The sequence below is a fragment of the Mytilus trossulus genome, chromosome 6 (genome assembly GCF_036588685.1).
Source record: "Mytilus trossulus isolate FHL-02 chromosome 6, PNRI_Mtr1.1.1.hap1, whole genome shotgun sequence".
Taxonomy (NCBI): Eukaryota; Metazoa; Mollusca; class Bivalvia; order Mytilida; family Mytilidae; genus Mytilus; species Mytilus trossulus.
The window spans coordinates 42,722,582-42,749,326 of NC_086378.1; the positions used below are offsets into that span (position 1 = coordinate 42,722,582).

The 26,745-nt window shown below is 33.1% G+C and overlaps 2 protein-coding genes across 4 annotated transcripts in view; one reads left to right on the plus strand and one right to left on the minus strand.

The window, feature by feature from the left end:
* Nucleotides 1–26,745, plus strand: part of LOC134721371 (uncharacterized) — a 108,631-nt gene that overhangs the window by 71,647 nt on the left and 10,239 nt on the right. For all 3 annotated transcript variants that reach the window (XM_063584334.1, XM_063584333.1, XM_063584335.1), the window contains 13 exons: nt 1,441–1,616; nt 2,167–2,252; nt 4,699–4,845; nt 5,629–5,721; nt 11,807–11,871; nt 12,227–12,355; nt 12,799–12,859; nt 13,243–13,310; nt 13,788–13,863; nt 15,266–15,318; nt 16,052–16,171; nt 16,446–16,521; nt 25,055–25,155. In XM_063584334.1, coding sequence (XP_063440404.1) covers nt 1,441–1,616; nt 2,167–2,252; nt 4,699–4,845; nt 5,629–5,721; nt 11,807–11,871; nt 12,227–12,355; nt 12,799–12,859; nt 13,243–13,310; nt 13,788–13,863; nt 15,266–15,318; nt 16,052–16,171; nt 16,446–16,521; nt 25,055–25,155 — 1,251 coding nt within the window. The remainder of the gene's footprint in view (nt 1–1,440; nt 1,617–2,166; nt 2,253–4,698; nt 4,846–5,628; nt 5,722–11,806; nt 11,872–12,226; nt 12,356–12,798; nt 12,860–13,242; nt 13,311–13,787; nt 13,864–15,265; nt 15,319–16,051; nt 16,172–16,445; nt 16,522–25,054; nt 25,156–26,745) is intronic.
* Nucleotides 18,918–20,828, minus strand: LOC134721373 (uncharacterized). Its single transcript, XM_063584336.1, has 2 exons — nt 20,608–20,828; nt 18,918–19,419 (listed from the first exon to the last, which is right to left on the minus strand). Exons 1-2 carry the CDS (start codon nt 20,681–20,683, stop codon nt 19,109–19,111), a joined length of 387 nt encoding a protein of 128 aa, XP_063440406.1. The 5' UTR covers nt 20,684–20,828; the 3' UTR covers nt 18,918–19,108.

Genomic DNA, 26,745 nt, shown 5'->3' on the forward strand with positions numbered 1-26,745 from the left:
AAACTGTAAACAGCAATAATGTTCAGCAAAGTAAGATCTACAAATAAGTCAACATGACCTAAATGGTCAATTGACCCCTTAAGGAGTTATTGCCCTTTATAGTCAATTTTTAACAATTTTCATTAATTCGGTAAATTTATGTAAATTTTTACCAAATATTTTTCTCTGTTACTAATGGGCAAGGTTCATTATAGATATAATTGTAAGAAGCAAGAACGTTCAGAAAAGTAAGAACTTCCAACACATCACCATCACCAAAATACAATTTTGTCATGAATCCATTGGTGTCCTTTAATATGCACATAGACCAAGGTGAGCGACACAGGCTCTTTAGAGCCTCTAGTTTTACTGAAGCTCATTTACTAACTTCTTTAAGAAAGGATAAGCAAAGAAATAAAAACAGTGCTTTAATGAAATAAAGGTGATGCGTGAATGTTGGTGAAATCTCAGAAGTCATACCCACATAAATGTCCAAAATGCAGCTTGAAGCTTCAGATCTGCTACTGATATTTAGCTTTAGGACCTGCAGGTCCAGATTCAGATGAGACACCTGGCGTTAAATATCCCCTTAAATTCTGAATAATATCAATTTTAAAAACAGCTCAAAACTTTCCCCTTGCTCAGCTCCTCTATTTTATTATGGTTGAAGCAGTCATACCTTTAAATACTCGTAAATGAAATAACTACTTGAATTAAGGTTAATCATATGATTTTGGGATGTAAATGTATAAAAAAAAAAACTTATTATCTCCCCTTTTATTGCCCTGAAATAAAATTATCATTTTTTTTCATAAATAAATTTAATTTTAAGCTCTAAAATACAATATAGATATCTTTCAACAATGTATATTTAAATACAGAATCTTTGTTTAATATACTAATAAATCAACCATATGATGCAAAAGTTTTGTTGAAAATAAACCACTTATGTAGAAGCAAAAGGAATAAGCTGCGGTCTAGAATGAACATGTGCTGGGTAGCAGGAGATGCTTACCTAAGCACTTGAGTTCACTCAAAAAAATAATATTTGAGAGAAGACTTGGATTGATACCAAGTGTTACCATGAAAGTATTCTTTATGTGCACATGTTTGGAAGATGATGTAGTAAGTTGCAGCAAAATTCATAATTTGCATGTTAAGAATTCAGATGGTATAGAGTAAAGGTAATTTGTGGACAGGAGGAAGGTAGTGTAGAGGTATTTTGTTTTGACTGTTTGTACAGTATATTTGACCTGTATATTTACAGATGGTATAGAGTAAAGGGCTTTGTGGACAGGAGGGAGGTAGTGTAGAGGTATTTTGTTTTGACTGTTTGTACAGTATATTTGACCTGTATATTTACAGATGGTATAGAGTAAAGGGCTTTGTGGACAGGAGGAAGGTAGTGTAGAGGTATTGTTTTGACTGTTTGTACAGTATATTTGACCTGTATATTTACAGATGGTATAGAGTAAAGGTGATTTGTGGACAGGAGGAAGGAAGTGTAGAGGTATTTTATGGAGACTATGGAGATAAGAGGACGGTTACCAGGGAAGATCTATTCCAACTCCCACACGATTTCATGATGGTTCCTTTCCAAGCTATTGAATGTGAATTAGCTCATGTTCAACCCAGAGGTACTTTATTAGTCATAGACTTTAATGGGTGAAAAATATGTGAAATGATTTTGGTTTATTATGAACGTGAAGGGAAATATTTTCAGAAAAACTGTGTCACCAAATAGAACTCATTTATGCGTTCAATACAAATAAAGAGGGTTGTTGAGCTTAAAAAAAATATTTGTTGAAATTAAGCATACTTGGCCGAACTGGATTAAATTACATGATAAAAAATGCATTGAAATCATATGTGTCTAACAGATGCAACCAATGCATTAGTGTGTCCAGTTTTCAGGATACCTGAGGCAAGCTTCAGTCAAGTTCTTTTAAAAATGCACTCAATTATTAGCCTTAAAGTGAAATATAAGAATAATATCGGAAAGTCCTTGATACTTTAAAATTATGCACTGCCTTTTAATTTAAACATGTTTTTAACATTTTTCTGATCAGGTTAAATTAATTAAGCATTTAAAGACGGAGCCAGTTTTTTTCTATGTTTTATTTCATTTATGATAAAATGTTCATTCATAAGATTTAAATAACCAAAAAAAGTTGCCTTTGACTTTAGGTGATGATTGGGACGATGAAAGTGGTGACCTGTTCTGGGACTTGACACATATGGTTAATGATGACAAGAAACGGATTATGGCTAGTGTAAGTCAGTATTCTCTTGTAGTATGATAAATTAATAGTAAGTGGGACCAGTTGAATTAAAATATTTGCTCTTGGTTATTTTTTTGTTCTTGGTTAAGGATACTAAATTCATCTTTTTTCAAGTTGAAAGTAAATACAACAAAAATGCATTTTAAACATGGAAATGCATAGATACTTGCTTAATGATAGTAACAGGGATATTGGTATATTGGTATGAAACTTGAAAGTAAAAAGGAGAAGGTCCAGTAAGGACCGATTTTGGCCTCAAATTTCAGTTTTGTCTGACAAAAGATTTTGACCTCTTTTTAAACGCTTAGGTGTCTATTTCATTTGATTCAATTAGTTTATGTGAAAGATTTTAACTGATTAGGCAAACAAAAAAGATCTGATTCAAACTCAACTATAAAAAATCTACCAAATATGAGGAAAAAGCACAGGCACTTGTCTCAAAAAAAATATTCCTATATACCTTAATATAACACAAGGTACTTAACTAAATTTTTGAATAATGACACCCAGTCCCAAATTCCTGGTTTTTTTTTTATTTCTCGGTTGTCAAACCTACTTAAACTTAATATGCCGTAAATCTAAATTGATTTATCTACACAATGGTATATGACACGACTATCATTGTTGTCAGGATCATTAGTAGCAGGCCTCAGAAGTCGGCCAACGGGATGTTTTTTTGCCTTCGTCTCAATTTTTGGCAACACCCAGCCCGCAGTGAATAAATTATTATAAAAAATTATTAAAATAAAAACTGTCAGCTTCCCTCTGACTATGAATTATTACCTTTATTGTAAATTCTTTACAGATTATGTGAAACAAACCCAAATAAGGTTGTTATGAAACACACGTGTACACAACGACTCTAATGTAGAGTTATAAATTGACCAAAATTTCCCACATTTATTTTTAGCCAGACGATTGACCAATGAGAAACCAGTATAAAGTTACATGCGGACTGGGTGTTGCCAAAAATTGAGACGAAGGCAAAAAAACATCCTGTTGAACGACTTCTGAGGCCTGCTACTAATGATTCCGACAACAATGATAGTCGTGTCTTATACCATTGTGTAGATAAATCAATTTAGATTTACGGCATATTAAGTTTAAGTAGGTTTGACAACCGAGAAATAAAAAAAACCCAGGAATTTGGGACTGGGTGTCATTATTCAAAAATTTAGTTAAGTACCTTGTGTTATATTAAGGTATATAGGAATATTTTTTTTTAGAGACAAGTGCCTATGGGAAAAAGTTACTTTTCGGATGGTTTTTGTCAAAAAGGAAAATGGCCCTATCCATGTTCATCCTCAACCTTTATATATGTTATGTATTATCATCATATACAACTTACATCTCAATATTAAGGATGAACACGAATGTGGTCACTTTCGTTTTACAGGGAAACCGTCTAAAAATTTAACTAAAATGCTAGAATTGTGAAGATTTCAGTAATTTAGCATGACTTGATGTTGCTAGTACCCGATAAATCTGCATTGTATTGTCGAAAGCAGCCCATATCTATGTAGCAGAAGCATTCTACTGTACCATAAATAATTTTAAGTTTACAATTTTGTAAAACTGCTGTATTTTGGGTCCAAAAAGGGGTCTTACTGGACCTACTCCTGTCTTTAAAAGTTCATCACATTCTTGTGCTGTTCTTTTTTTTCTTTTTTTTTTTACCAATTCCCAAATCTCTCTACTGAGCTGTACTGATTGTTTGTTAAATACAAAATTGTTTCAGACAATAATTTGGTGAAATGATTTTTTTTCTTTCTGACTTCTGATCAAATACTCATTCTTTGAACAAACAAAAAAAATTCCGTCATTCCCTCATTCCGCAACAAACCATTATACAGAGTTTTTTCCAAATGCTTTTTGATTTTTGGTATGTGAGTTAACCATGTTGAGTTACAGATCAAGTTCAAGTTTCATTCCATTCTGTTAACTTTTGCCGAAATTACAGGCTTTGTAATTAGATAAATTGTTGAAATCACAGTTATACAGACTTTTTTTCTAAACTCTTTCAGGTATTAGGCTGATTTTTGGTATGTGAGTTACTCATGTTAAGTTATAGATCAAGTTTAAGTTTTGTTCCGTTCAGTTAATTTTTGCCAAAATTGAGGGTTTAAAAATTGTTGAAAATTACAGTTATACAAGTGACTTTTTTCTGTATGCCTCCAAATTTTGAGCTGATTTTTTAAATGTGAAACTAGCATCATGTTTGTGTCTACATTTGATATTGAAATTGCAGATTTTTCAACTTTTTGAGACGGGGCCATTCATGTCGCTTTGACACATCTAGTTTAAACTGCAAATGCAAAACTGATTCAACCTTATCTTCCTATGGTTAAAAAAGTATTAGATGTTTGTGCAGTTGCATTGCTGTCTCATTGCTGTTTTCCCCACATTTACCTAAAGTCATACTCTGTCATCATTTCAGGTTGTATCCAAGTCTCCAGCAGTGTATTCTGGATTATTTAAATATGAGGTAGTACTGTATGACACAGACACATCAGATGATGTAAACTTGTGTCAGGAACTAGTTTGGTCCAGCCTGGCATCACCAAAACCTAATTCACCACTCCAGGTAAGGTTAAGGGTACAGCTGTATTCCTCTCCTATTGTTCACAAGATAGTCACAAGATGAACAATTTCTTTCCTTAGCTGACACAGATTCCTATTAACAACATTAATAACAACTTGAGGACTGAATACAGTTTTCCTTTTGTAATCATTTGAGATTTGATAAAGCATTTAATTTTAACAATATTTGTATAGAATTGTAACATTGTAACCTATGAATGCATTTGTTTGACAGAAAACTCTCATACTTGTTTTAACCATATATAGTTCACCACAATATACAGTGAATTTTGATTTGACCATTCCTATTGGAGATTAGGGACTAACTTTTTAAAACTTTTGTACCTCAATGAAACTGTGAAAGCAAGACCTCTGAAGCTGTTAGAAAGCCCTGGTACTTGACAGGATTGTTATTCATTACAAAGTTATTTATTTGTACACAATGACACCGAATGAAACACCATTTTATTCATCATTTTGACAAGAGAAAAAGACATTTCACCACAGCTGAGCATAGCACATTGTTCAAATAAATCTAGCAAACTTTGAAAAAGGAGAAAGAAAAACAGGAACGTTTCTGACAAAATATAAATTGTTTGATCAACTGTAATGAAAAAAAATCAACTTGATATTACAAAAACAAGCTAATTAGTTATAAACAAAGAACTACGAAAAAATATGATACTCTCATCTTCACTAAGCACTGACTATGACAAATAGTAAATTTACACCATGTTCCTAGTCCCTGTGGGATATTGTAGATTTCTTAACATTTGTATTTGAACAGGAGCTGTGTCCTATTCCTCAGATGGGCAGAAAAATATACAAATCTACAGCACAGAAAATACCAGATCTCTGTGGCATCATATACTGGGAAAAGGTGAGTAGAGTGAGCCAATTTACAGCTCAGAAAATACCAGATCTCTTTGGCATCATATACTGGGAAAAGGTGAGTAGAGAGAGCCAATCTACAGCACAGAAAATACCAGATCTCTGTGGCACCATAAACTGGGAAAAGGCGAGTAGAGAGAGCCAATCTACAGCACAGAAAATATCTCTGTGGCATCATATACTGTGAAAAGGTGAGTATAGTGATCCAATCTTCAGCACAGAAAATACCAGCTCTCTGTGGCATCATATACTGGGAAAAGGTGAGTAGAGTGAGACAATCTACAGCACAGAAAATACCAGATCTCTGTATAATCATATACTGGGAAAAGGTGAGTAGAGAAAGCCAATCTACAGCACAGAAAATACCAGATCTCTGTGGCATCATATACTGGGAAAAGGTGAGTAGAGTGAGCCAATCTACAGCACAGAAAATACCAGATCTCTGTGGCATCATATACTGTGGAAAAGACGAGTAGAGGGGGCCAATCTACATCACATAATATACCAGATCTCTGTGGCATCATATACTGGGAAAAGGTGAGTAGAGTGAGCCAATATACAGCACAGAAAATACCAGATCTCTGTGGCATCATATACTGGGAAAAGGTGAGTAAAGTGAGCCAATCTACAGCACAGAAAATACCAGATCTCTGTGGTATCATATACTGGGAAAAGGTGAGTAGAGTGAGCCAATCTACAGCACAGAAAATACCAGATCTCTGTGGTATCATATACTGGGAAAAGGTAAGTAAAGTGAGCCAATCTACAGCACAGAAAATACCAGGTCTCTGTGACATCATATACTGTGGAAAGGTGAGTAAAGTGAGCCAATATACAGCACAGAAAATACCAGATCTCTGTGACATCATATACTGGGAAAAGGTGAGTAGAGTGAGCCAATCTACAGCACAGAAAATACCAGATCTCTGTGGTATCATATACTGTGAAAAGGTGAGTAGAGTGAGCCAATCTACAGCACAGAAAATACCAGATCTCTGTGGCATCAAATACTAGGAAAAGGTGAATAGAGAGAGCCAATCTACAGCACAGAAAATACCAGATCTCTGTGGCATCAAATACTGGGAAAAGGTGAGTAGAGTGAGCCAATCTACAGCACAGAAAATACCAGATCTCTGTGGCATCAAATACTGGGAAAAGGTGAGTAGAGTGAGCCAATCTACAGCACAGAAAATACCAGATCTCTGTGGCATCAAATACTGGGAAAAGGTGAGTAGAGTGAGCCAATCTACAGCACAGAAAATACCAGATCTCTGTGGCATCAAATACTGGGAAAAGGTGAGTAGAGTGAGCCAATCTACAGCACAGAAAATACCAGATCTCTGTGGCATCAAATACTGGGAAAAGATGAGTAGAGTGAGCCAATCTACAGCACAGAAAATACCAGATCTCTGTGGCATCAAATACTTGGAAAAGGTGAGTAGAGTGAGCCAATCTACAGCACAGAAAATACCAGATCTCTGTGGCTTCAAATACTGGGAAAAGATGAGAGCCAATCTACAGCACAGAAAATACCAGATCTCTGTGGCATCATATACTGGAAAAAAGTGAGTAGAGTGAGCCAATCTACAGCACAGAACATACCAGATCTCTGTGACATCATATACTGGGAAAGGTGAGTAGAGTGAGCCAATCTACACCACAGAAAATACCAGATCTCTGTGGCATCATATACTGGGAAAAGGTGAGTAGAGTGAGCCAATCTACACCACAGAAAATACCAGATCTCTGTGGCATCAAATACTTGGAAAAGGTGAGTAGAGTGAGCCAATCTACAGCACAGAAAATACCAGGTCTCTGTGACATCATATACTGTGGAAAGGTGAGTAAAGTGAGCCAATATACAGCACAGAAAATACCAGATCTCTGTGACATCATATACTGGGAAAAGGTGAGTAGAGTGAGCCAATCTACAGCACAGAAAATACCAGATCTCTGTGGTATCATATACTGTGAAAAGGTGAGTAGAGTGAGCCAATCTACAGCACAGAAAATACCAGATCTCTGTGGCATCAAATACTAGGAAAAGGTGAGTAGAGAGAGCCAATCTACAGCACAGGAAATACCAGATCTCTGTGGCATCAAATACTGGGAAAAGGTGAGTAGAGTGAGCCAATCTACAGCACAGAAAATACCAGATCTCTGTGGCATCAAATACTGGGAAAAGGTGAGTAGAGTGAGCCAATCTACAGCACAGAAAATACCAGATCTCTGTGGCATCAAATACTGGGAATGGTGAGTAGAGTGAGCCAATCTACAGCACAGAAAATACCAGATCTCTGTGGCATCAAATACTGGGAAAAGATGAGTAGAGTGAGCCAATCTACAGCACAGAAAATACCAGATCTCTGTGGCATCAAATACTTGGAAAAGGTGAGTAGAGTGAGCCAATCTACAGCACAGAAAATACCAGATCTCTGTGGCTTCAAATACTGTGAAAAGATGAGAGCCAATCTACAGCACAGAAAATACCAGATCTCTGTGGCATCATATACTGGAAAAAAGTGAGTAGAGTGAGCCAATCTACAGCACAGAACATACCAGATCTCTGTGACATCATATACTGGGAAAGGTGAGTAGAGTGAGCCAATCTACACCACAGAAAATACCAGATCTCTGTGGCATCATATACTGGGAAAAGGTGAGTAGAGTGAGCCAATCTACACCACAGAAAATACCAGATCTCTGTGGCATCAAATACTTGGAAAAGGTGAGTAGAGTGAGCCAATCTACAGCACAGAAAATACCAGGTCTCTGTGACATCATATACTGTGGAAAGGTGAGTAAAGTGAGCCAATATACAGCACAGAAAATACCAGATCTCTGTGACATCATATACTGGGAAAAGGTGAGTAGAGTGAGCCAATCTACAGCACAGAAAATACCAGATCTCTGTGGTATCATATACTGTGAAAAGGTGAGTAGAGTGAGCCAATCTACAGCACAGAAAATACCAGATCTCTGTGGCATCAAATACTAGGAAAAGGTGAGTAGAGAGAGCCAATCTACAGCACAGGAAATACCAGATCTCTGTGGCATCAAATACTGGGAAAAGGTGAGTAGAGTGAGCCAATCTACAGCACAGAAAATACCAGATCTCTGTGGCATCAAATACTGGGAAAAGGTGAGTAGAGTGAGCCAATCTACAGCACAGAAAATACCAGATCTCTGTGGCATCAAATACTGGGAAAAGATGAGTAGAGTGAGCCAATCTACGGCACAGAAAATACCAGATCTCTGTGGCATCAAATACTTGGAAAAGGTGAGTAGAGTGAGCCAATCTACAGCACAGAAAATACCAGATCTCTGTGGCTTCAAATACTGGGAAAAGATGAGAGCCAATCTACAGCACAGAAAATACCAGATCTCTGTGGCATCATATACTGGAAAAAGGTGAGTAGAGTGAGCCAATCTACAGCACAGAACATACCAGATCTCTGTGACATCATATACTGGGAAAGGTGAGTAGAGTGAGCCAATCTACACCACAGAAAATACCAGATCTCTGTGGCATCATATACTGGGAAAAGGTGAGTAGAGTGAGCCAATCTACACCACAGAAAATACCAGATCTCTGTGGCATCAAATACTGGGAAAAGGTGAGTAGAGTGAGCCAATCTACAGCACAGAAAATACCAGATCTCTGTGGCATCATATACTGGGAAAAGGTGAGTAGAGTGAGCCAATCTACAGCACAGAAAATACCAGATCTCTGTGACATCATATACTGGGAAAGGTGAGTAGAGAGAGACAATCTACACCACAGAAAATACCAGATCTCTGTGACATCATATACTGGGAAAAGGTGAGTAGAGAGAGACAATCTACACCACAGAAAATACCAGATCTCTGTGACATCATATACTGTGGAAAGGTGAATAGAGGGAACTTATCTTTACATGTATAATAATTACAAGTTTTGTTTAATATATCATTCCATCATGTTAGGTTATGTGTTCATTGTAACATGAGTTGTAGTAAGATGTCTAGCACGAGATGAGCATGAGATGAAACCAGCATAGGATATGATGTAAATGAATTATTTTTATTTTGATAGAACAAATGTTTTTATGCCCAATTTATGCGCATTATGTTTTCTGTCTGTGCGTCCATCGGTCTGCTTTCGTTCGTTTGTTGTTTGTATGTTTGTCCTGCTTCAGGTTAAAGTTTTTGGTCTAGGTAGTTTTTGATGAAGTTTAAGTCCAATCAACTTGAAACTTAGTACACATGTTCCCCATGATATGATCTTTCTGATTGCAATGCCAAGTTAGGGATTGTCTTCCTTTTTAGCTCACCTGTCCCGAAGGGACAAGTGAGCTTATGCCATCACTTGGCGTCCGTCGTCGTCTGTCGTCGTCTGTCGTCGTCCGTCGTCGTCTGTCGTCGTAAACTATTTCAAGAATCTTCTCCTCTGAAACTACTGGGCCAAATACTTTCAAACTTTAACTGAATGTTCCTTAGGGTATCTAATTTATAAATTGTATCCGAAGTTTTGATGTATCAACAAACATGGTCGCCATTGCTAAAAATAGAACATAGGGGTCAAATGCAGTTTTTGGCTTATAACTCAAAAACCAAAGCATTTAGAGCAAATCTGACATGGGGTAATATTGTTTATCAGGTCAAGATCTATCTGCCCTGAAATTTTCAGATGAATCAGACAACCCGTTGTTGGGTTGCTGCCCCTGAATTGGTAATTTTAAGGAAATTTTGCTGTTTTTGGTTATTATCTTGAATATTATTATAGATAGAGATAAACTGTAAACAGGAATAATGTTCAGCAAAGTAAGATTTACAAATAAGTCAACATGACAGAAATGGTCAGTTGACCCCTTTAGGAGTTATTGCCCTTTATAGTCAATTTTTAACCATTTTTCGTAAATCTTAGTAATCTTTTACAAAAATCTTCTCCTCTGAAACTACTGGGCCAAATACTTCCAAACTTTAACTGAATGTTCCTTAGGGTATCTAGTTTGTAAATTGTATCCGAAGTTATGATCTATCAACAAACATGGTCGCCATTGCTAAAAATAGAACATAGGGGTCAAATGCAGTTTTTGGCTTATAACTCAAAAACCAAAGCATTTAGAGCAAATCTGACATGGGGTAATATCGTTTATCAGGTCAAGATCTATCTGCCCTGAAATTTTCAGATGAATCAGACAACCTGTTGTTAGGTTACTGCCCCTGAATTGGTAATTTTAAGGAAATTTTGCTGTTTTTGTTTATTATCTTGATTATAATTATAGATAGAAATAAACTGTAAACAGCAATAATGTTCAGCAAAGTAAGATCTTCAATTAAGTCAATTTGATCAAAATTGTCAATTGACCCCTTAAGGAGTTATTGCCCTTTAAAGACTTTTTTCACAATTTGTTCATCATGTTGACTTACTTTAAAAAAATCTTCACCTTTGAAACTGCTGTATCAATTTCAGCCAAACTTAGGCTAAATGAGTTTCAGAGTATCTAGTATAGATTTTATATTTTATTTCCTTGTATGTCAAGAAACATAGCTCCTATGGCTAAAATAGAACATAGGAGAAAATGATTATTTTTTTTGGCTTTTGAAGAAAATAGGACGATCCAAAAAACATTTAAATAAATTGAAAAGCCAAAATAATCATTGATGAGAGATTTAACCAAAAGAATTAGGGTGAGCGATTCAGGCTCTTGAGAGCCTCTTGTTTACTGTCCACTGAACATAGAGAATGAAAGTGTGGATGGGACATCTGTGTACTAGGGACACATTCTTGTTTTTAGGTGGACTTAAAGTATCTCAGGAGAGTTTTACTAATATCTTTTCCTCATAGTTTGTGAAAGTTAAAAAAAAATAGAATTATGTTGTAAATTGTTTGGATTTGCTATTAAACTAGATTATTAGATATTTAATTTCTTCTTTATTCTTACCAACTAAATGATATTTTTTTATAAGAGAAAGATATAACATGTATAATGGTAGATGTATATAGGTCCACTGTAAGTTGATTTTATAGACGACAAGCTTAACTTAGTTCAAGTTAAACAAATATCTAATTTTTCAAATTTTCATTTTAGATCACAGAACGAGCCAAGAAAGCACCAAAAGATATCTTTAATATTGTTGGACAAAATCTACAAAGGTAGGCAGTTATCGTTCCAACTTAATATTATTTCTATTTTATATGGATGAGTTTTTGAAATCTGTTTTGATATTCAAAACACACATCAAACTGATTAGTTTAAGGATGATTTAAAAAAAAATATAGTATAAGATACAAAATGATGAAGCATTAATTCCTTCAAATAAATGATTTTTTTATGTCACTATTATTTTTATTATCACTAAAAAATCCATAACAATTATGGTTGTCTGTTTCATGCTTTGTTCAAGATTGAACCACCACATTTCTTTACTCTCAACATTTGAATTAACTTGAGGGAGAAATTGTTTTGCTATTACTGTTTAATCTATATTTAACAATTGTTCTATTTTAGTTCTCCATTAGATTTGATAGGTTACAAGGCATTGGCATCCATAATTAAGATGATAGGAAGAATCTCAGACCCTCCATCACATCAGTGGATCTTAGAAAGTTTATTCTCTTCAGCAAGAGCCAGTCAGAGGTAATTTGTATTATACATTTGTACATCATGGCTGAAGAAGGAAGATAATTTGTATTATTTTTATGCTGTTGTTTATTTTATTTCACACTAAATCCCAATATTTCAGCCTTTTGAGGAGCAAGATATGTTTTTTTCTTTGCTGACTTTCGGAAAGAAAAACAAATAAAGGTCTGTTGATATTTAACCCATGAATATTATAGTTGTCTGGATCTTCATGTACAAAGTTTTCATCAAAAAAGTTTAACAAATTATCCATATAGATATCTACTTTACATTTATATTTCATCAATTATTATGACATATGTTTACCTTACAGATATTTGCCCAGTGTTCTAGTCCTTGAAATTCACTTGTTTATAATTTTCCTTGAAGTATCAGTGGCAGGTGTTGAAAGTTTTAAGTACACCAGTGGTTGATATTGATTTAAATAATTTGCTTTACAGGTTACAACAAGAAATCATTGAGCAAGAGTGTGGTATAGGAATAATCAAATGTCTGGAACAGGTAGTTATATCACTTTTATTGCTCTTTTTTCAGAGAGAAAGGGAGAGCTCACAACTATGTAAAGGAAACACTGTTATTCAAACAAAAGAAGTTTGGAAGAGTTTGGGTTTTTTTCTAAAAAAAAAAACAGTGTAAAAGTTTATCTTAATTTGTTTAGCTGTTCAGTGGCCAGAAATCACCACAACTATCATGATATAGATACTTAACCTCTTAAGAGGAGTTTGACTTTGCAGAGAGCAATTAAAAGTTTAGTTAAAGTTTAATTAGAAAGAAAATTGTGATTGTATATAATATTTTAAATATTTGAAATTTGAAAGTATTATTTAAATTAATTCTATTTGAAATTGTTCTAACAAGTGAGTGAAGCTATATTGTTTTTACAGAATTGTAGACCAGATATACAAGAACAAGCAATAATATCTATAGACAAGTTCTTGGAAATCAGTAACAGGTGAGTCCTCCACGGGATAAATGAAAGTCAACTTTAGAGTCAGATTATTTTCAAAGTTTAAGAACTTTGACATGTATTTGAATGAATTTCAAATGTGAAATATTCAATTGTTATGTGAAAATTAACATTTAAAACAATTAGATTTGCAATTTCTCTTATTTGATTAATTTACTATGAACTTTTAGCTTACTCAAAATATGACATAATGAGCAGCCATTTCTGGAAAAAAATTATTTAGGATCAAACCATTTATTTTGGTTAAAACTTTGGAAATGAAATTTTGAATTATATTGCATGATGTTAGTTATGTGCATATGAGTATATATGAATTGTATTACCAAAAATATTGATGTGAATGGACATTGTTTTTGACTAGTTTGTAACAACAATTTGAAAACTTGAATATATGTTTAAAGTGGTGCATTTAAAAGGAAAAAAAAACCTTTTGTTTAAGAGAGGGTCTTTAATTATTTTCAGCTTCTTATCTGTGTTTAATAACAAGCGTACAATAGAGATTTTGTGCCAGTTTCTGGGCGTTGCAGAAAGGATCTCAGTAAGTATGCTTATAACTGATTATCATGTAAAGAATGAATACTCTCCTTGGAAATTGTATTTGATATACATGTATACATTTTGTGTGAAAAAAAGGGGAAGTGAAAGTTTGTATTCAGACAAAAGTATCAGAGTTGTACCTATTTTGACTTTATAACTTGGACAGCATACGAGGTATTTGGAGTATATCAGTAGTGCATTTTCTTCTTTTTAAAGATAAGAGAATATACAACTGGACAATTAAAACAATAATCCTGATGTTATTTTCTTATAGGTGTTATCCGGCATAAAAAGGAAAAAAAATTGTATACCATTATTAGTCATTCACCTAAGTCAGCTTCTTTAAAGATTGATTTAAACATTCGTCATTCAATTTACATACTTAATAAAAAATATTTTCAATAAAAACAAAAATGTGTCATGCAAAAATTTATCCTTGATTTGAGATATCTAGCTTGATTTGGATAACGTCCCATTAACGACTGTCAAAACAAGGAAAAGGATTAAGGTGCTGGTCCTTTGATATGGGCACAGGACGTTTGAGCTTTTTTACCTGTAAAACGATAGGACATTTGCACTTCAAATACTATGGACATTTGCGCTTTTAATTTTGATTCACCTGTATTAAATTGATTGGACATTTGCGCTTTTTACCTATAGTCGACTACCTGTAATCTTAATGAGAGGTTATCATTACGTAAATAAATTTAACTTATATTTGTCATTAGTTAGTTCACATTTACACAGTCTTGATCATGGATTTTAAAGTTATAGAGACTAGACCGGGTTATGGTTGTTGTTAGAAATTTATTTCCATCAGCTCTCTTGAAGTGCTGCCGTTTCAATCTGTCCCAAGCCTGGTGGAGAAAAGTTCAAGCATTAGGACTCTCTAAAGAATACAAGGAATGTACAACTGAAGTGGGAAGGAGAAACTCAATCATTTATTTGAGATGTGGGCAAAGTACCAATCAGGACAGATAACAAGAGCAAAATTTGTTCACTAATTGGGCTTCAAATATCAAGCTAAAACTGACCTGTAATTGTGATGACAGTACTTGATTTTATTTATTAAGAATGTTTACTTTTAGCTGTTCATAAACTTTTAAACACATATCAACAATGTGCTATGAAATGAATTTTAAACTTTTAAAGCCCGGATAAAAGAGGAGGGAAGTCATAGATATATATATATAAAAAAGCGCAAATGTCTTATGTAAAAAGCGCAAATGTCCATTTTTAAAAAGCGCAAATGTCCTATGTTTTGAAGCGCAAGTGTCCACTAAAAAAAGCGCAAATGTCCTATGAAAAAGCGCAAACGTCCTGTGCCAGTCTTCAGTAATGAGTGGAAAAACATCTCTTCACATTGCCTCTTAATTATCATTTCTAATTATTTTATTTTTCAGACTCTTGTTGAAATCTATACAGCTTTATCATCACTGTGTGTTTTATCAAGCAAGTATGTTATTAGTTGACAATTGAAATTTTTGAAAAATAGAAAACAAGATTACATTTTTATGTTATTACGATTGATTCATTATTTCCTTTCTTATAGAAATTTGGGGCTAATTTTCCTAATAATAACATAAATTTTACTGCACCAAGATGGACATTTCAACAACAAATATTATTCAGTTATACTCAAGGCTGAAATATTTCAAAAACTATTAAGTTGAACAGATGTGAAAGTGCTGATCAAACCAAAAAGTACCTGAAGAATATTTGAATTGGGACAAGGAATCAGACCTTTATATACGTGTCATGTATTCTTTAATTTAAAATGATATTCAAATTTTTAATCTAAACAATTTCCAAATTTCATAATGGTACCAAAGATTAGGCTAGGGTGGTGCTACCCACATGGACTAACAGTCTATCAGCAGAGGTATTAACCCAGTATCATCATTAACATAAACAGTGCTATTTTCACTGCACCAGATGCAAACTTCTCTGAATTGGCATGAAGAGAAAAAAGGATTGATAGTAAAACAGAGAAACAGACAGACAACAAATGTATGCAGACATGTTGTGGGAGTCTGAACATAGTCTAAACCATTATAAGTCATTAAGTAATTTGTTGGTTGGTTTATTGTTCAATCAGTTCCAGTAAATACTGATAATAGATTTTTTATTCATCTTGCTATTAAAAGTTAACTTTTTTTATCAAAATATTTTATTATATGATTTTGCAGAATATGTGAATGGGCTCAGAATTTTGGTGTTTGTACGGTAGCACAGAAACACCTAGAAAAGATCAGCGATACCAGTGTAGAAGAAGCTGCCTTAAAATACCTGGTTAAACTGATGGAAAGGTGAGCATTTCTTCCATAAAATACCTGGTTAAACTGGTGAGCATTTCTTGTATATATAATAGTTCCAGAAATCCTATCTGCCAATATTTCCAAAACTGGTCATATTTTCAAAAAAATTGACTTGATTTTTTTAAGCCTCTTATTTCACTGATTTCAATCCATAAATCAGGTTTACATGAAAAAAAATTCACAAGATAAACTTCAGCATATAACAGTCATTTTACATCAAACCTGAATTATCCTCATCCAATAATAATCACTTTTGGTGTTTCAGGAGTGCTGAGCAGCTGAGAAAGGATAAACTGATGAGAGCAATTGTATCTGTGTTGGACAAGAGTCAGTCTGAAAAGGTAAGCCAAAAGTCTTACCATAGGGTTCTTGCCCACATCCAAGTGAATTGAAGCAGGGTCATTGACTATTAAGAAGCTTTTGTCATCTAAATGTACTATACGTAGACAATCTATTTCATAACTTTTTGTCTCTCATCTTTTAATTTAAAGATAAAAAAAATGTTTCTAAAAACCAAATACCTCGATTCAAGTCAAGTGTGGGCAGGGCCAAATGATTTCCATGGAACCAAAGTTTCAAAGTCAAATGACTATGACTAAGGGGGCAGGGCCAAATTACCTCCATTGAAATAAGATATGCCAATGTTAATACAATTGCATACTAAATATCATTGACCTACCACTTATGATTCCATTTTCCATGGAAATAAGATATGACAATGCTAAAACAACTGCATATCTGCCATACTTGCATACCACTAAAGGTTCCAATAACAAACCATACCTAATCACAAACTTACATATTGCAAAAGCTGCTGCATGTCTAAGTATAGATTTTTTTTACTTTGTCAAAACAATACTTGGATTACTTGGATTTTAGAGTATCATTCTATCCATTTCACTAAGACAGTTTTTATGTTAAAAAACGTAGGACAACTAGAACATCACTTGCTTCATGTACACACCTACTTCTGTTTATTTAAGTTAGTGCATGCTGTAAGGTTGTTGTGCTCTTTTCACCCAACTTCTCTTTTATTTCATACTTATAAACTCTTATCTTTAACTATCATCTGAAGTTAAATTTATATTTTTTAAATACTCTCAATTACATTGTGAATAGTTATAGTAGGATCATTCTCATTCTTCAGAAATACATGTAGAGTTTTTACTATTTTACACACTAAGAAACAAATAGTAGGGTAATTTTTAAATCACATTAGCTCTGTGTCCTTACATGTATGTCAGTGCTGGTTGTTTATAGTCAGAACTTTTTAATGCCTTGTAGTATTGAAATGAAATTGGTACTATTATATGAGTTGCCAAACTCCAGAAAGTGTGACTTGCAAATAAAGTTGAAATTTCTATCAGCAATGTCATGGTCAAACATTGTTTTAATACATTGAGTTAACATCCCTATATAGAAATATACAAGTAAAACAGATAACTTTAGAATGTGTTTCTGCAAAATTATGGTCATATCATAACCTTATTCAACTTTACAGCATCAAATTCTTAATTTACAAAGTCTTGTACAATTCAGACTTTTTGAATGTCTTATTAAATAAACAGCTTTATTGCATGTGGTCAATTCTGTCTATAAGCCCATACAATACAGAAAAGATCTATTTTTGATTTTTTTCTAATAGCTTGTACACAAAGTCACATTTAGATATGCACTAGTTGTTCAATATTTTTGAATCAAAGTTCAAATAAAGTGGATGTAAGCAATTATAGGCAACCATACAGCCTTTGACAATGAGAAAAACCCATACCATATAGTCGGCTATAAAAAACCTGATGTGAAAAAATGTAAAAACATTGCCTAATTCATAACAAAACAATTTACGAAAAAACAAATATGACAAACATGAACCAACAACAACTACTGAACTACAGGCTTGTGACTTGGGACAGGCACATAAAGAATGTAGTAGGGTTAAACATGACTGTAATTGCTCAACCCATCACCTGACATGGGATACTGGTTTAACAGCACAATAAGAATAAACTATAAAAATTTGTTAAAAATGCTTAACTCATCAGATTGATTCAAAGCAGAAGAACATGAAACATCAAGAATGTGTCCATAGTACACAGTACCATCCGCAAATAGTCAAAAAATAACATAAGGACCTAAGAGCTACGGTTCCGCAGCTAAGTACACAGTTGCCCCATCCACACTATCATTTTCTATGTTCAATGGACTGTGAAAATGGGAAAAAAGTCTCTAATTTGGCACTAAAATTTGAAAGATCATATCAAAGGGAACATGTGTACTAAGTTTCAAGTGTAAACTGAAGCAAGACAGAAGAAGGGACAGATGGACAAATGGACCAGAAAACATAAGGCCCATAAAACAGCATAAAAACAGACCGGACATGGCAGGTTATTTATCAGTCCCTCATCCCTAACAGCTAAAAGAACACCAAGTACAGATCTGAAATTCTTGCAGTTACTGACAAAAAGATCAAAGCCAATAACGACTAATAAAAAACAAAACTTATTCCTGAATCCACAAAGATTTATACCTAAAAAGAATTAATCCACAATATCACCAACTTCATGTAAAATTAAATTTTCCCAGACTAACTTCACTTTCTTACAAGTTTTAATTCTGTTTTTCCTGTGAGAGAAAGCTAGTTGTTTAAAATTAAATTTAATAACTATTTACCATTTAAATGTAGACTGACAAGGCAACTAAAATTATCTGATCTTGAGCAGTAAAAGACAAACACAAGTTAAGTTTCATGAATTTATCTTCAATTTAGCATTGTATGACACATAAACTGTATTTGACACATATGGTTATTATAAAGCACCATTAAATCTGTTAGCACTGTGACACTGTCAGTATTGTTCAATAACTCCTAAGCATGAAAAGCACAAAGTAAATCTTCAGCACTGTCTTAAAACTTAGGCTGAGCCTGCGTCATACATTTCTTTGAAGTGTAAAAAGTTCTGTAATTGGTCCTGCAAACTTATCTCTTTTCAAATTCAAGATTGATGTTCCATTATAATGACTGTTTGTATTGTCCATCGACGAGTCAAGCGTGAAGTCTGTATCTCTATCACAATGAGCCAGAGCTTCTATCTTCTTGTCTGTTGCTTCTTTGACTTTGACTAACATCTTAGCAATTCCCTCCAGAACAGATTTCCTTGTAAGTTGTTGGACTTGAACGGATATATTTTCATCTATTGTACTTTTAAATAGTCTTTGGTCACTTTGTCTTATTTGGCTTTCTAAAAAATAAAGATCATCAAAGTAAAGTTATTATTGAAGTGTGTATTCATTCACCATTAAAAATTGTATACTTTAATAACATTAAAATTTTCAGCAGAATTTCCGCCAACATCTCTGCTTTTCGTGAATTTTAAATAAAACCAAATAGACTATTGTGTTTAAATTTGCCTGAGAAAATCAACAAATGACATTTTTTAATGGAATGTTATTAAGTAAAATGGACTTGGACTATAAAACAAACTATACTGACCGGCTTTAGAAACGCAACACTATATTTTTTTGTTTTGTTTTTGAATGAATGTGTCAGCGTCAAAAGCGATAACTGCCTGTTACAAACGCCAAAATGATTGTCAGAAAGGTCAACAAATTAAGTTTCACATGTTTTAGGTTCTGTTTTACTCCTAACTTTGCATTTGTTCAGCCCATTAATTGCTTTTGGCAATTATGCGATTGAAACATGAGGGCTTTAAACATTTTCCTTCATTCGATTCTTTGGTAATTCAGTCTATGGAAATCATTTATCACATGAATCTGTACTCAATGGCTTTCGGCAATTTGATTAGCAGTTGACGTTGCGGCCGTAAACATGTCTTGCAAATGACGTTGCGTATTCAAATTCTGTTGAAGTTTCATTATCACTACACGTTGATCTGTTCATTGATGGCCAGAAACAAATCTGGTCTACTTGTTTCGTTGTCGGAAGGACAGTAAGGCAAGTTTCTGAAGTCATAAAGTATGGTTGCAGCACGTTTATGTGTTCATGCTTGCAGTATTCTTAAGGGATAATTCAGTTTTTTATTTCTCAGTCTTGGTAGAATGGGTTTGCAACATTTTTAAACTGAATTAAGTGAGGCAAAGGATTGAAAGAACTGTTTCACAAAGCAGAAAAACCTAAAACAATCTTTCATGGGTCCAAAATTTCGCTTAAAGAAATTCGTGCGACTTCAAAAATTCAGTATGTTCAATTGCCACAGGTAAGTCAGATTTTGATTTTTTGTAAGGAGAAAGAAGTATGATGAGCATGGACAGAAGTTATAAGAGAATCAAACAAGATTTAGTAAAAAAAATCAACAAAATGAGTGTTGCGTTTCTAAAGTTGTTAAGTATATATATCCGTCCTTAATTTTTGCAAATTGTCTTTCATGATTTGGTTTTGAAATTAAATTTGATTAAAAGTATTAATTTACCTATTAATTTCTGGTGTGTAGTAATCTTTTCCTGAATTCTCAAAAGTTGTTTAAGTTGTACATTATGGTCAGCCATATTCCTTACTAAGAAGCACTTGTTGTCTGTCTGGGAACTTATTCTTTTATGATTCCATCTCAGATCTGATTTTTAATTTATACTCAGCAGACTTCACACATGCATTGATACTCAAGTCATTTTACACATGTCTGTTATGACAGCTTGTCATTCAAACTGCCACACCCCTTGTTAATCCCCCACTGTGAGCCCTTTGTACTAGACAATGACCATTTGTCCCTAAAGGGCACACCAGTAAAGGTGCTAAAAAGGATTAAATCTGGTGTAGATGATTAACTGTTTGTAATACAATTATTTCTACAGATCAAAAGAAAAACATTAGTTGATCATTTCTTTTCACACAGGAAATAATGATGATAAGATCAAAAAGTTAAATGATGTTAATTTAAAAAACAGTTCTTTAGTCCTTTAAATGTTTTTATTCTGTGAAAAAAGACAAGATAATATCTTACATACACATGTAAGTTAGTGACATAATGATGACTCTTATCATTTTCTTTCACTTTTGGATTTACAATCATAGTTAATGGTAAAAGATAGCAAACTGAAAATATGGAATAAAGTCCAGAACTTTATTAGAAATAGTTTTTGAAATTTGATTGATGTGTACAGAATAACAAATTTAAGTTGTGGTATATTTCTAACTTTTTTTAACTAAAATAATTCCATTATATTTTGGAATAGAATTTTTAAAACCCCAGATTAAATTGTTTTATATTTTATGTTAACATGGACATGCATGAATGGGTTCAAAGAACTTGGACTGAAAATTTATGAAAGTTAAAATGATAATTGTTTAATATTTTTTCCCTTTAATACTATAATTTTCTGCAATCACAATCTACTGTCATGTTATGACACCTGGAAACTGATAGGATGGCATCAAACACACCTTATTATTATTACACCTTTATAGATCTGGCATTAGCTCATGTTTTGCAATACCACCAACAGAGAGATTTGTCTATTCATAATAGGTGTCACTGATATAGATAGGAATATCTTATGACAGACATTTTGTTGCACATGATCATAAATGATAACCAAGTGATAGTTCTTTTCTCTTATTGATAACTGAAAGTCTGTCCCATTAAGGGTTTATATGAAGATGTGCATGGGGTCATTTTTTTTTTAAATTTTTATTAATATTTGCTCTTTTGGTGGGAAAGTTGAACTTTGTAACTTTTTGGAGTAAGTACTTGCATAAGAGTTGCATAGCATTTCTGGAAAAAACTAAGAAAGTGAGCCATAGACCCATGTGCTTCCATGCGTAACTTTTTATATTTTAAACAATGATGAGCAAAGCCCATACCACATAGTCCGCTATAAAATTGTACACTTTGTTATAATACAGTTACTTCAGGTTGGAGTTTGTCTAGTTTAAGTTCAAAATAATCCAACACAAGATAAAACTTTTTTTTATTCTTATTCCGTTTTTAATTATCCAAAGGCAAATCGTTTTAGTAATTATGATTTTTAACTGTTTGGTAAGTTTTCTAAGAAGATTTGTCTAGATAGTGAAAATTTGTATGTCTAATCAAATGATTTCTTTGTATGCTAAAACAACACAGAATAGCTCTCAGAATTTTTTTTGTTAATGGCTCTTATTATTTGAATATAGAACTAATAAAAAAAAAAGATTTCTAGTCTTTTGTCTTTTTCAAATTGTGTAACAATTCCAGCTTCATTTGCTCGTTAAGTGTGTTGCTAGTAAGGTATACATGCAGTGGTCCACATTTCAATGAAAGAGATATGCACACTTGATAGCCATCTACCCATTACATCAATTTTAACAAACAAACTTTTTTAATCATTATTTATATATAGATTAGACCGTTGGTTTTCCTGTTTGAATGGTTTTACACTAGTAATTTTTTGGGGCCCTTTATAGCTTGCTGTTCTGTGTGAGCCAAGGCTCTGTGTTGAATACTGTACTTCAACCTATAATGGTTAACTTTTATAAATTGTGACTTGGATGGAGAGTTGTCTCATTGGCACTCATACCTCATCTTCTTATATCTATTAATATAGATATAACTTAAGTGAAGTAATTAGTGATATACCTTAACACAAGTACACATTGTAATGAATCTATGTGATCAAATATTTTTTGTTAACAACAACAGATCTCTGAAGTGAAAAAACATGATTGGAGTTTGAAGGGAGGACCTGCTGGTATTTTAAAAGGAACTCCTATCTTGCAAGTCAACTAAGCTTCTTCAGTTTTAATTTTCTAAACACCAAGAAGAGTCTATTGTTTCCCTAAGTATACAGAATGCATAGGAGTATCATTGATATGGTCATAATTATAAATAAACTGTTTGCAAAACTTAGAATTTTTTAAATGTAAAGGCTTTTCTAACTCAGGAATAGAATACCTTAGCTGTATTTGGCAAAACTTAAAGGAATTTTTGGTCCTCAATGCTCTCAACTTCAAACTTTATTTGGTCCTTTCACTTTTTTGATTCGAGCCTCACTGATAATTAAGTCTAATGAGGGCAAAATGTGTGTCTGGCGCAAATACAAAATTTCCGATATATTTCGAGTTTTTTTTGTACGTAACCTAGCTAATAGAATACAGGATAGGGACAGGACAATTTTCTTGTTTATTTTACTTCCATGGTTATAATAAACTTATTTTAGATATACATGCATCTAAAAATTTATATTCTCTAGACATAGAAATGAAAATAATTGTGTTTTTATTTTAATAATATATGTAGGTAAAAGTAATGTATGTAGGATATGCCTGTTAATTGACTTTTGACTATTGGCTTGACACATTTTGTTTCTGTAAAACTTAAATAAGTTATGATAATTTTTTAAAACAAATTTATTAACTTAATTCTCATAGATATTTATCAACAGATCAAAGCAGTTGTTGTATAATCCACACCTTTGTAAACAGGAAGTTGTCCTGATAACAATCAAACATGATTAAGTCCATACAATTGTATAGGTCATTTTTAATGCTTTGGAATGATATCATTTTGTTCTTGATTTTGTATTTAATCTCTGACAGTATTTGTTTTTTATTTATAATGTTTAATCTCTGATATTGTATGTTTTATTTAACTTAAATTGAATATTCTAGGCTTTGTAGTAATATAATAAGTATTGAAGTTAACTAATACATTTGATAATTGTATTCATTTAATACAACAACAAAAATTCGTAATTATTTGTTTATGTTTGATTGATTAAAGAATATTATTGGGTATAGTTACAGATATATTTTTTTCCACAAAATGGACAAATGTTTTTATTGAATTTAATTCAATTATTAATTATATTCAAAAAAAAAATACAAAAAAATTTTTTTTTTATACAATTTTCCAAAATAGCCTTCTAACAAATTATAACAAAAATCTGACAATTGACAATTGTGATGTCTTATTTCTTTCAAACAAAATGTCCAGCTGACATGAGAATGTTTACATTGTGAGTAAAGGGTCAGAAAACATAAAATAACAAAAATGTATTTGTTTGTTTCTGGGATTAATACACTCTTGCTCCAGTTTGTTAGAAATCCCAAATAAGGTTAATGGTCAAGCGATTGCTTTTCAGATTATGATTCAATTAAATTTGAATCAGTATTTCATTTCCATTTAACTAGAGTTATAGGAGTATAAATTAGAAATGATAGGCTTTGTTCATACTTTGCCAGAAAGTAGTATATATTTTGAACATATTTGATTCCAGAATGATGTTATTTCAATTACTTTTTACTCAACATAATGCAAATAAGATTTATGGTCAGGAATCTGAGTAGGTTTACTTACCCCTGTTATTTTCATATAGCAAGCCCTATATTATGTAACTTAAGCATATCATTATAAAGCACAGAAAACAATACTGCTCACTTACATTAAATCAGAAAAAAGGGAAAAAAATAAAACTAGAAGTATCATTGCATTATTTTGGCAAATTGATAAAATTATGCTCTACATATCATAATGACTTTCTGCATCTAAGAAAAGGATTGACAATTACCAGACACAGATATCATACACCTCTGCACTTGATATTGAAAAATGAAATTGTTTGTTTCATATTTAAATGGTGCAACATTAAGAAATATAAAATGAAAATTCAATATTTTTTGGAAAGATTGGAACTATTGTATTTTTTTTAACATGTAAATTACAAGATTTGCAATAAACTATTGAAACAACATACACACATATTGTGTCTTTAAAAAAAATAATGACAAAAATTTACATAAATTAAAAATGCACATTCAATTATACTTTATTATGCAATTAGTGTAGAGTTAAATTGATGTTATATAGATACATTGGAGATTGATTAAGTCTCAAACCCTCATCATCTAACATTTCTATGTGTATTGTTGTAAATTTCTATTTTTAGTGTATACTGTATGGTGTAAAGCTTTGTGACAACTATTGCCATGACAACAGGAAAAACAAAACAGTTTTATTGGAATATGGTGTTGCTGTCATATTAACAAGGTATATTCATATGCCATTAAATGTTTGAAAGAACAAAACAAGTGCCATTTGGCTAAAAAAAGAAATATTTAGCTATCTCTAGCGATATTGGCACAGGGCAGGCATAATTTAAAGCTTTTTCAGCCTGCAAATCCTTTGAAGTGGCTTCTCTGTATTTTTAGCTCACCTGGCCCGAAGGGCCAAGTGAGCTTTTCTCATCACTTTGCGTCCGGCGTCCGTCGTCGTCGTCGTCCGTCGTCGTCCTGCGTTAACTTTTACAAAAATCTTCTCCTCTGAAACTACTGGGCCAAATTTAACCAAACTTGGCCACAATCATCATTGGGGTATCTAGTTTAAAAATTGTGTCCGGTGACCCCGCCAACTAACCAAGATGGCCGCCATGGCTATAAATAGAACATAGGGGTAAAATGCAGTTTTTGGCTTATAACTCAAAAACCAAAGCATTTAGGGCAAATCTGACATGGGGTAATATTGTTAATCAGGTGAAGATCTATCTGCCCCGAAATTTTCAGATGAATCTGACATTCTGTTGTAAGGTTGCTGCCCCTGAATTGGTAATTTTAAGGAAATTTTGTTGTTTTTGGTTATTATCTTGAATATTATTTCAGATAGAGATAAACTGTAAAAGGCAATAATGTTCAGCAAAGTAAGATCTACAAATAAGTCAACATGACCAAAATGATCAGTTGACAACTTTAGGAGTTATTGCCCTTTATAGTCAATTTTTAACCATTTTTCGTAAATCTTAGTAATCTTTTAGAAAAATCTTCTCCTCTGAAACTGCTGGGCCAAATTATTTGAAACTTGGCCACAATCATCATTGGGGTATCTAGTTTAAAAATTGTGTCCGGTGACCCCGCCAACTAACCAAGATGACCGCCATGGCTATAAATAGAACATAGGGGTAAAATGCAGTTTTTGGCTTATAACTCAAAAACCAAAGCATTTAGAGCAAATCTGACAGTGGGTAAAATTGTTAATCAGGTGAAGATCTATCTGCCCTGAAATTTTCAGATGAATTGGACAACCTGTTTTGGGGTTGCGGCCCCTGAATTGGTAATTTGAAGGAAATTTTGCTGTTTTTGGTTATTATATTGAATATTATTATAGATATAGGTAAACTGTAAACAGCAATAATGTTCAGCAAGGTCAGATTTACAAATAAGTCAACATGACCATAATGGTCAGTTGACCTCTTTAGGAGTTAATGCCCTTTAAAGTCAATTTTTAACCATTTTTTCGTAAATTTTATATATCTTTTACTAAAATCTTCTTCTCTGAAACTGCTGTGCCAAATTGATCCAAACTTGGCCACAATCATCTTTGGGGTTTCTCGTTTAAAAAATGTGTGGCGTGACCTGGCCATCAAACCAAGATGGCCGCCACGGCTAAAAATAGAACATAGGGGTAAAATGCAGTTTTTGGCTTATAACTCAAAAACCAAATAATTTAGAGAAAATCTGACATGAAGTAAAATTGTTAATCAGGTCAAGATCTATTTGCCCTGAAATTTTCAGATGAATTGGACGACCTGTTTTTTGGGTTGCGGCCCCTGAATTGGTAATTTTAAGGAAATTTTGCTGTTTTTGG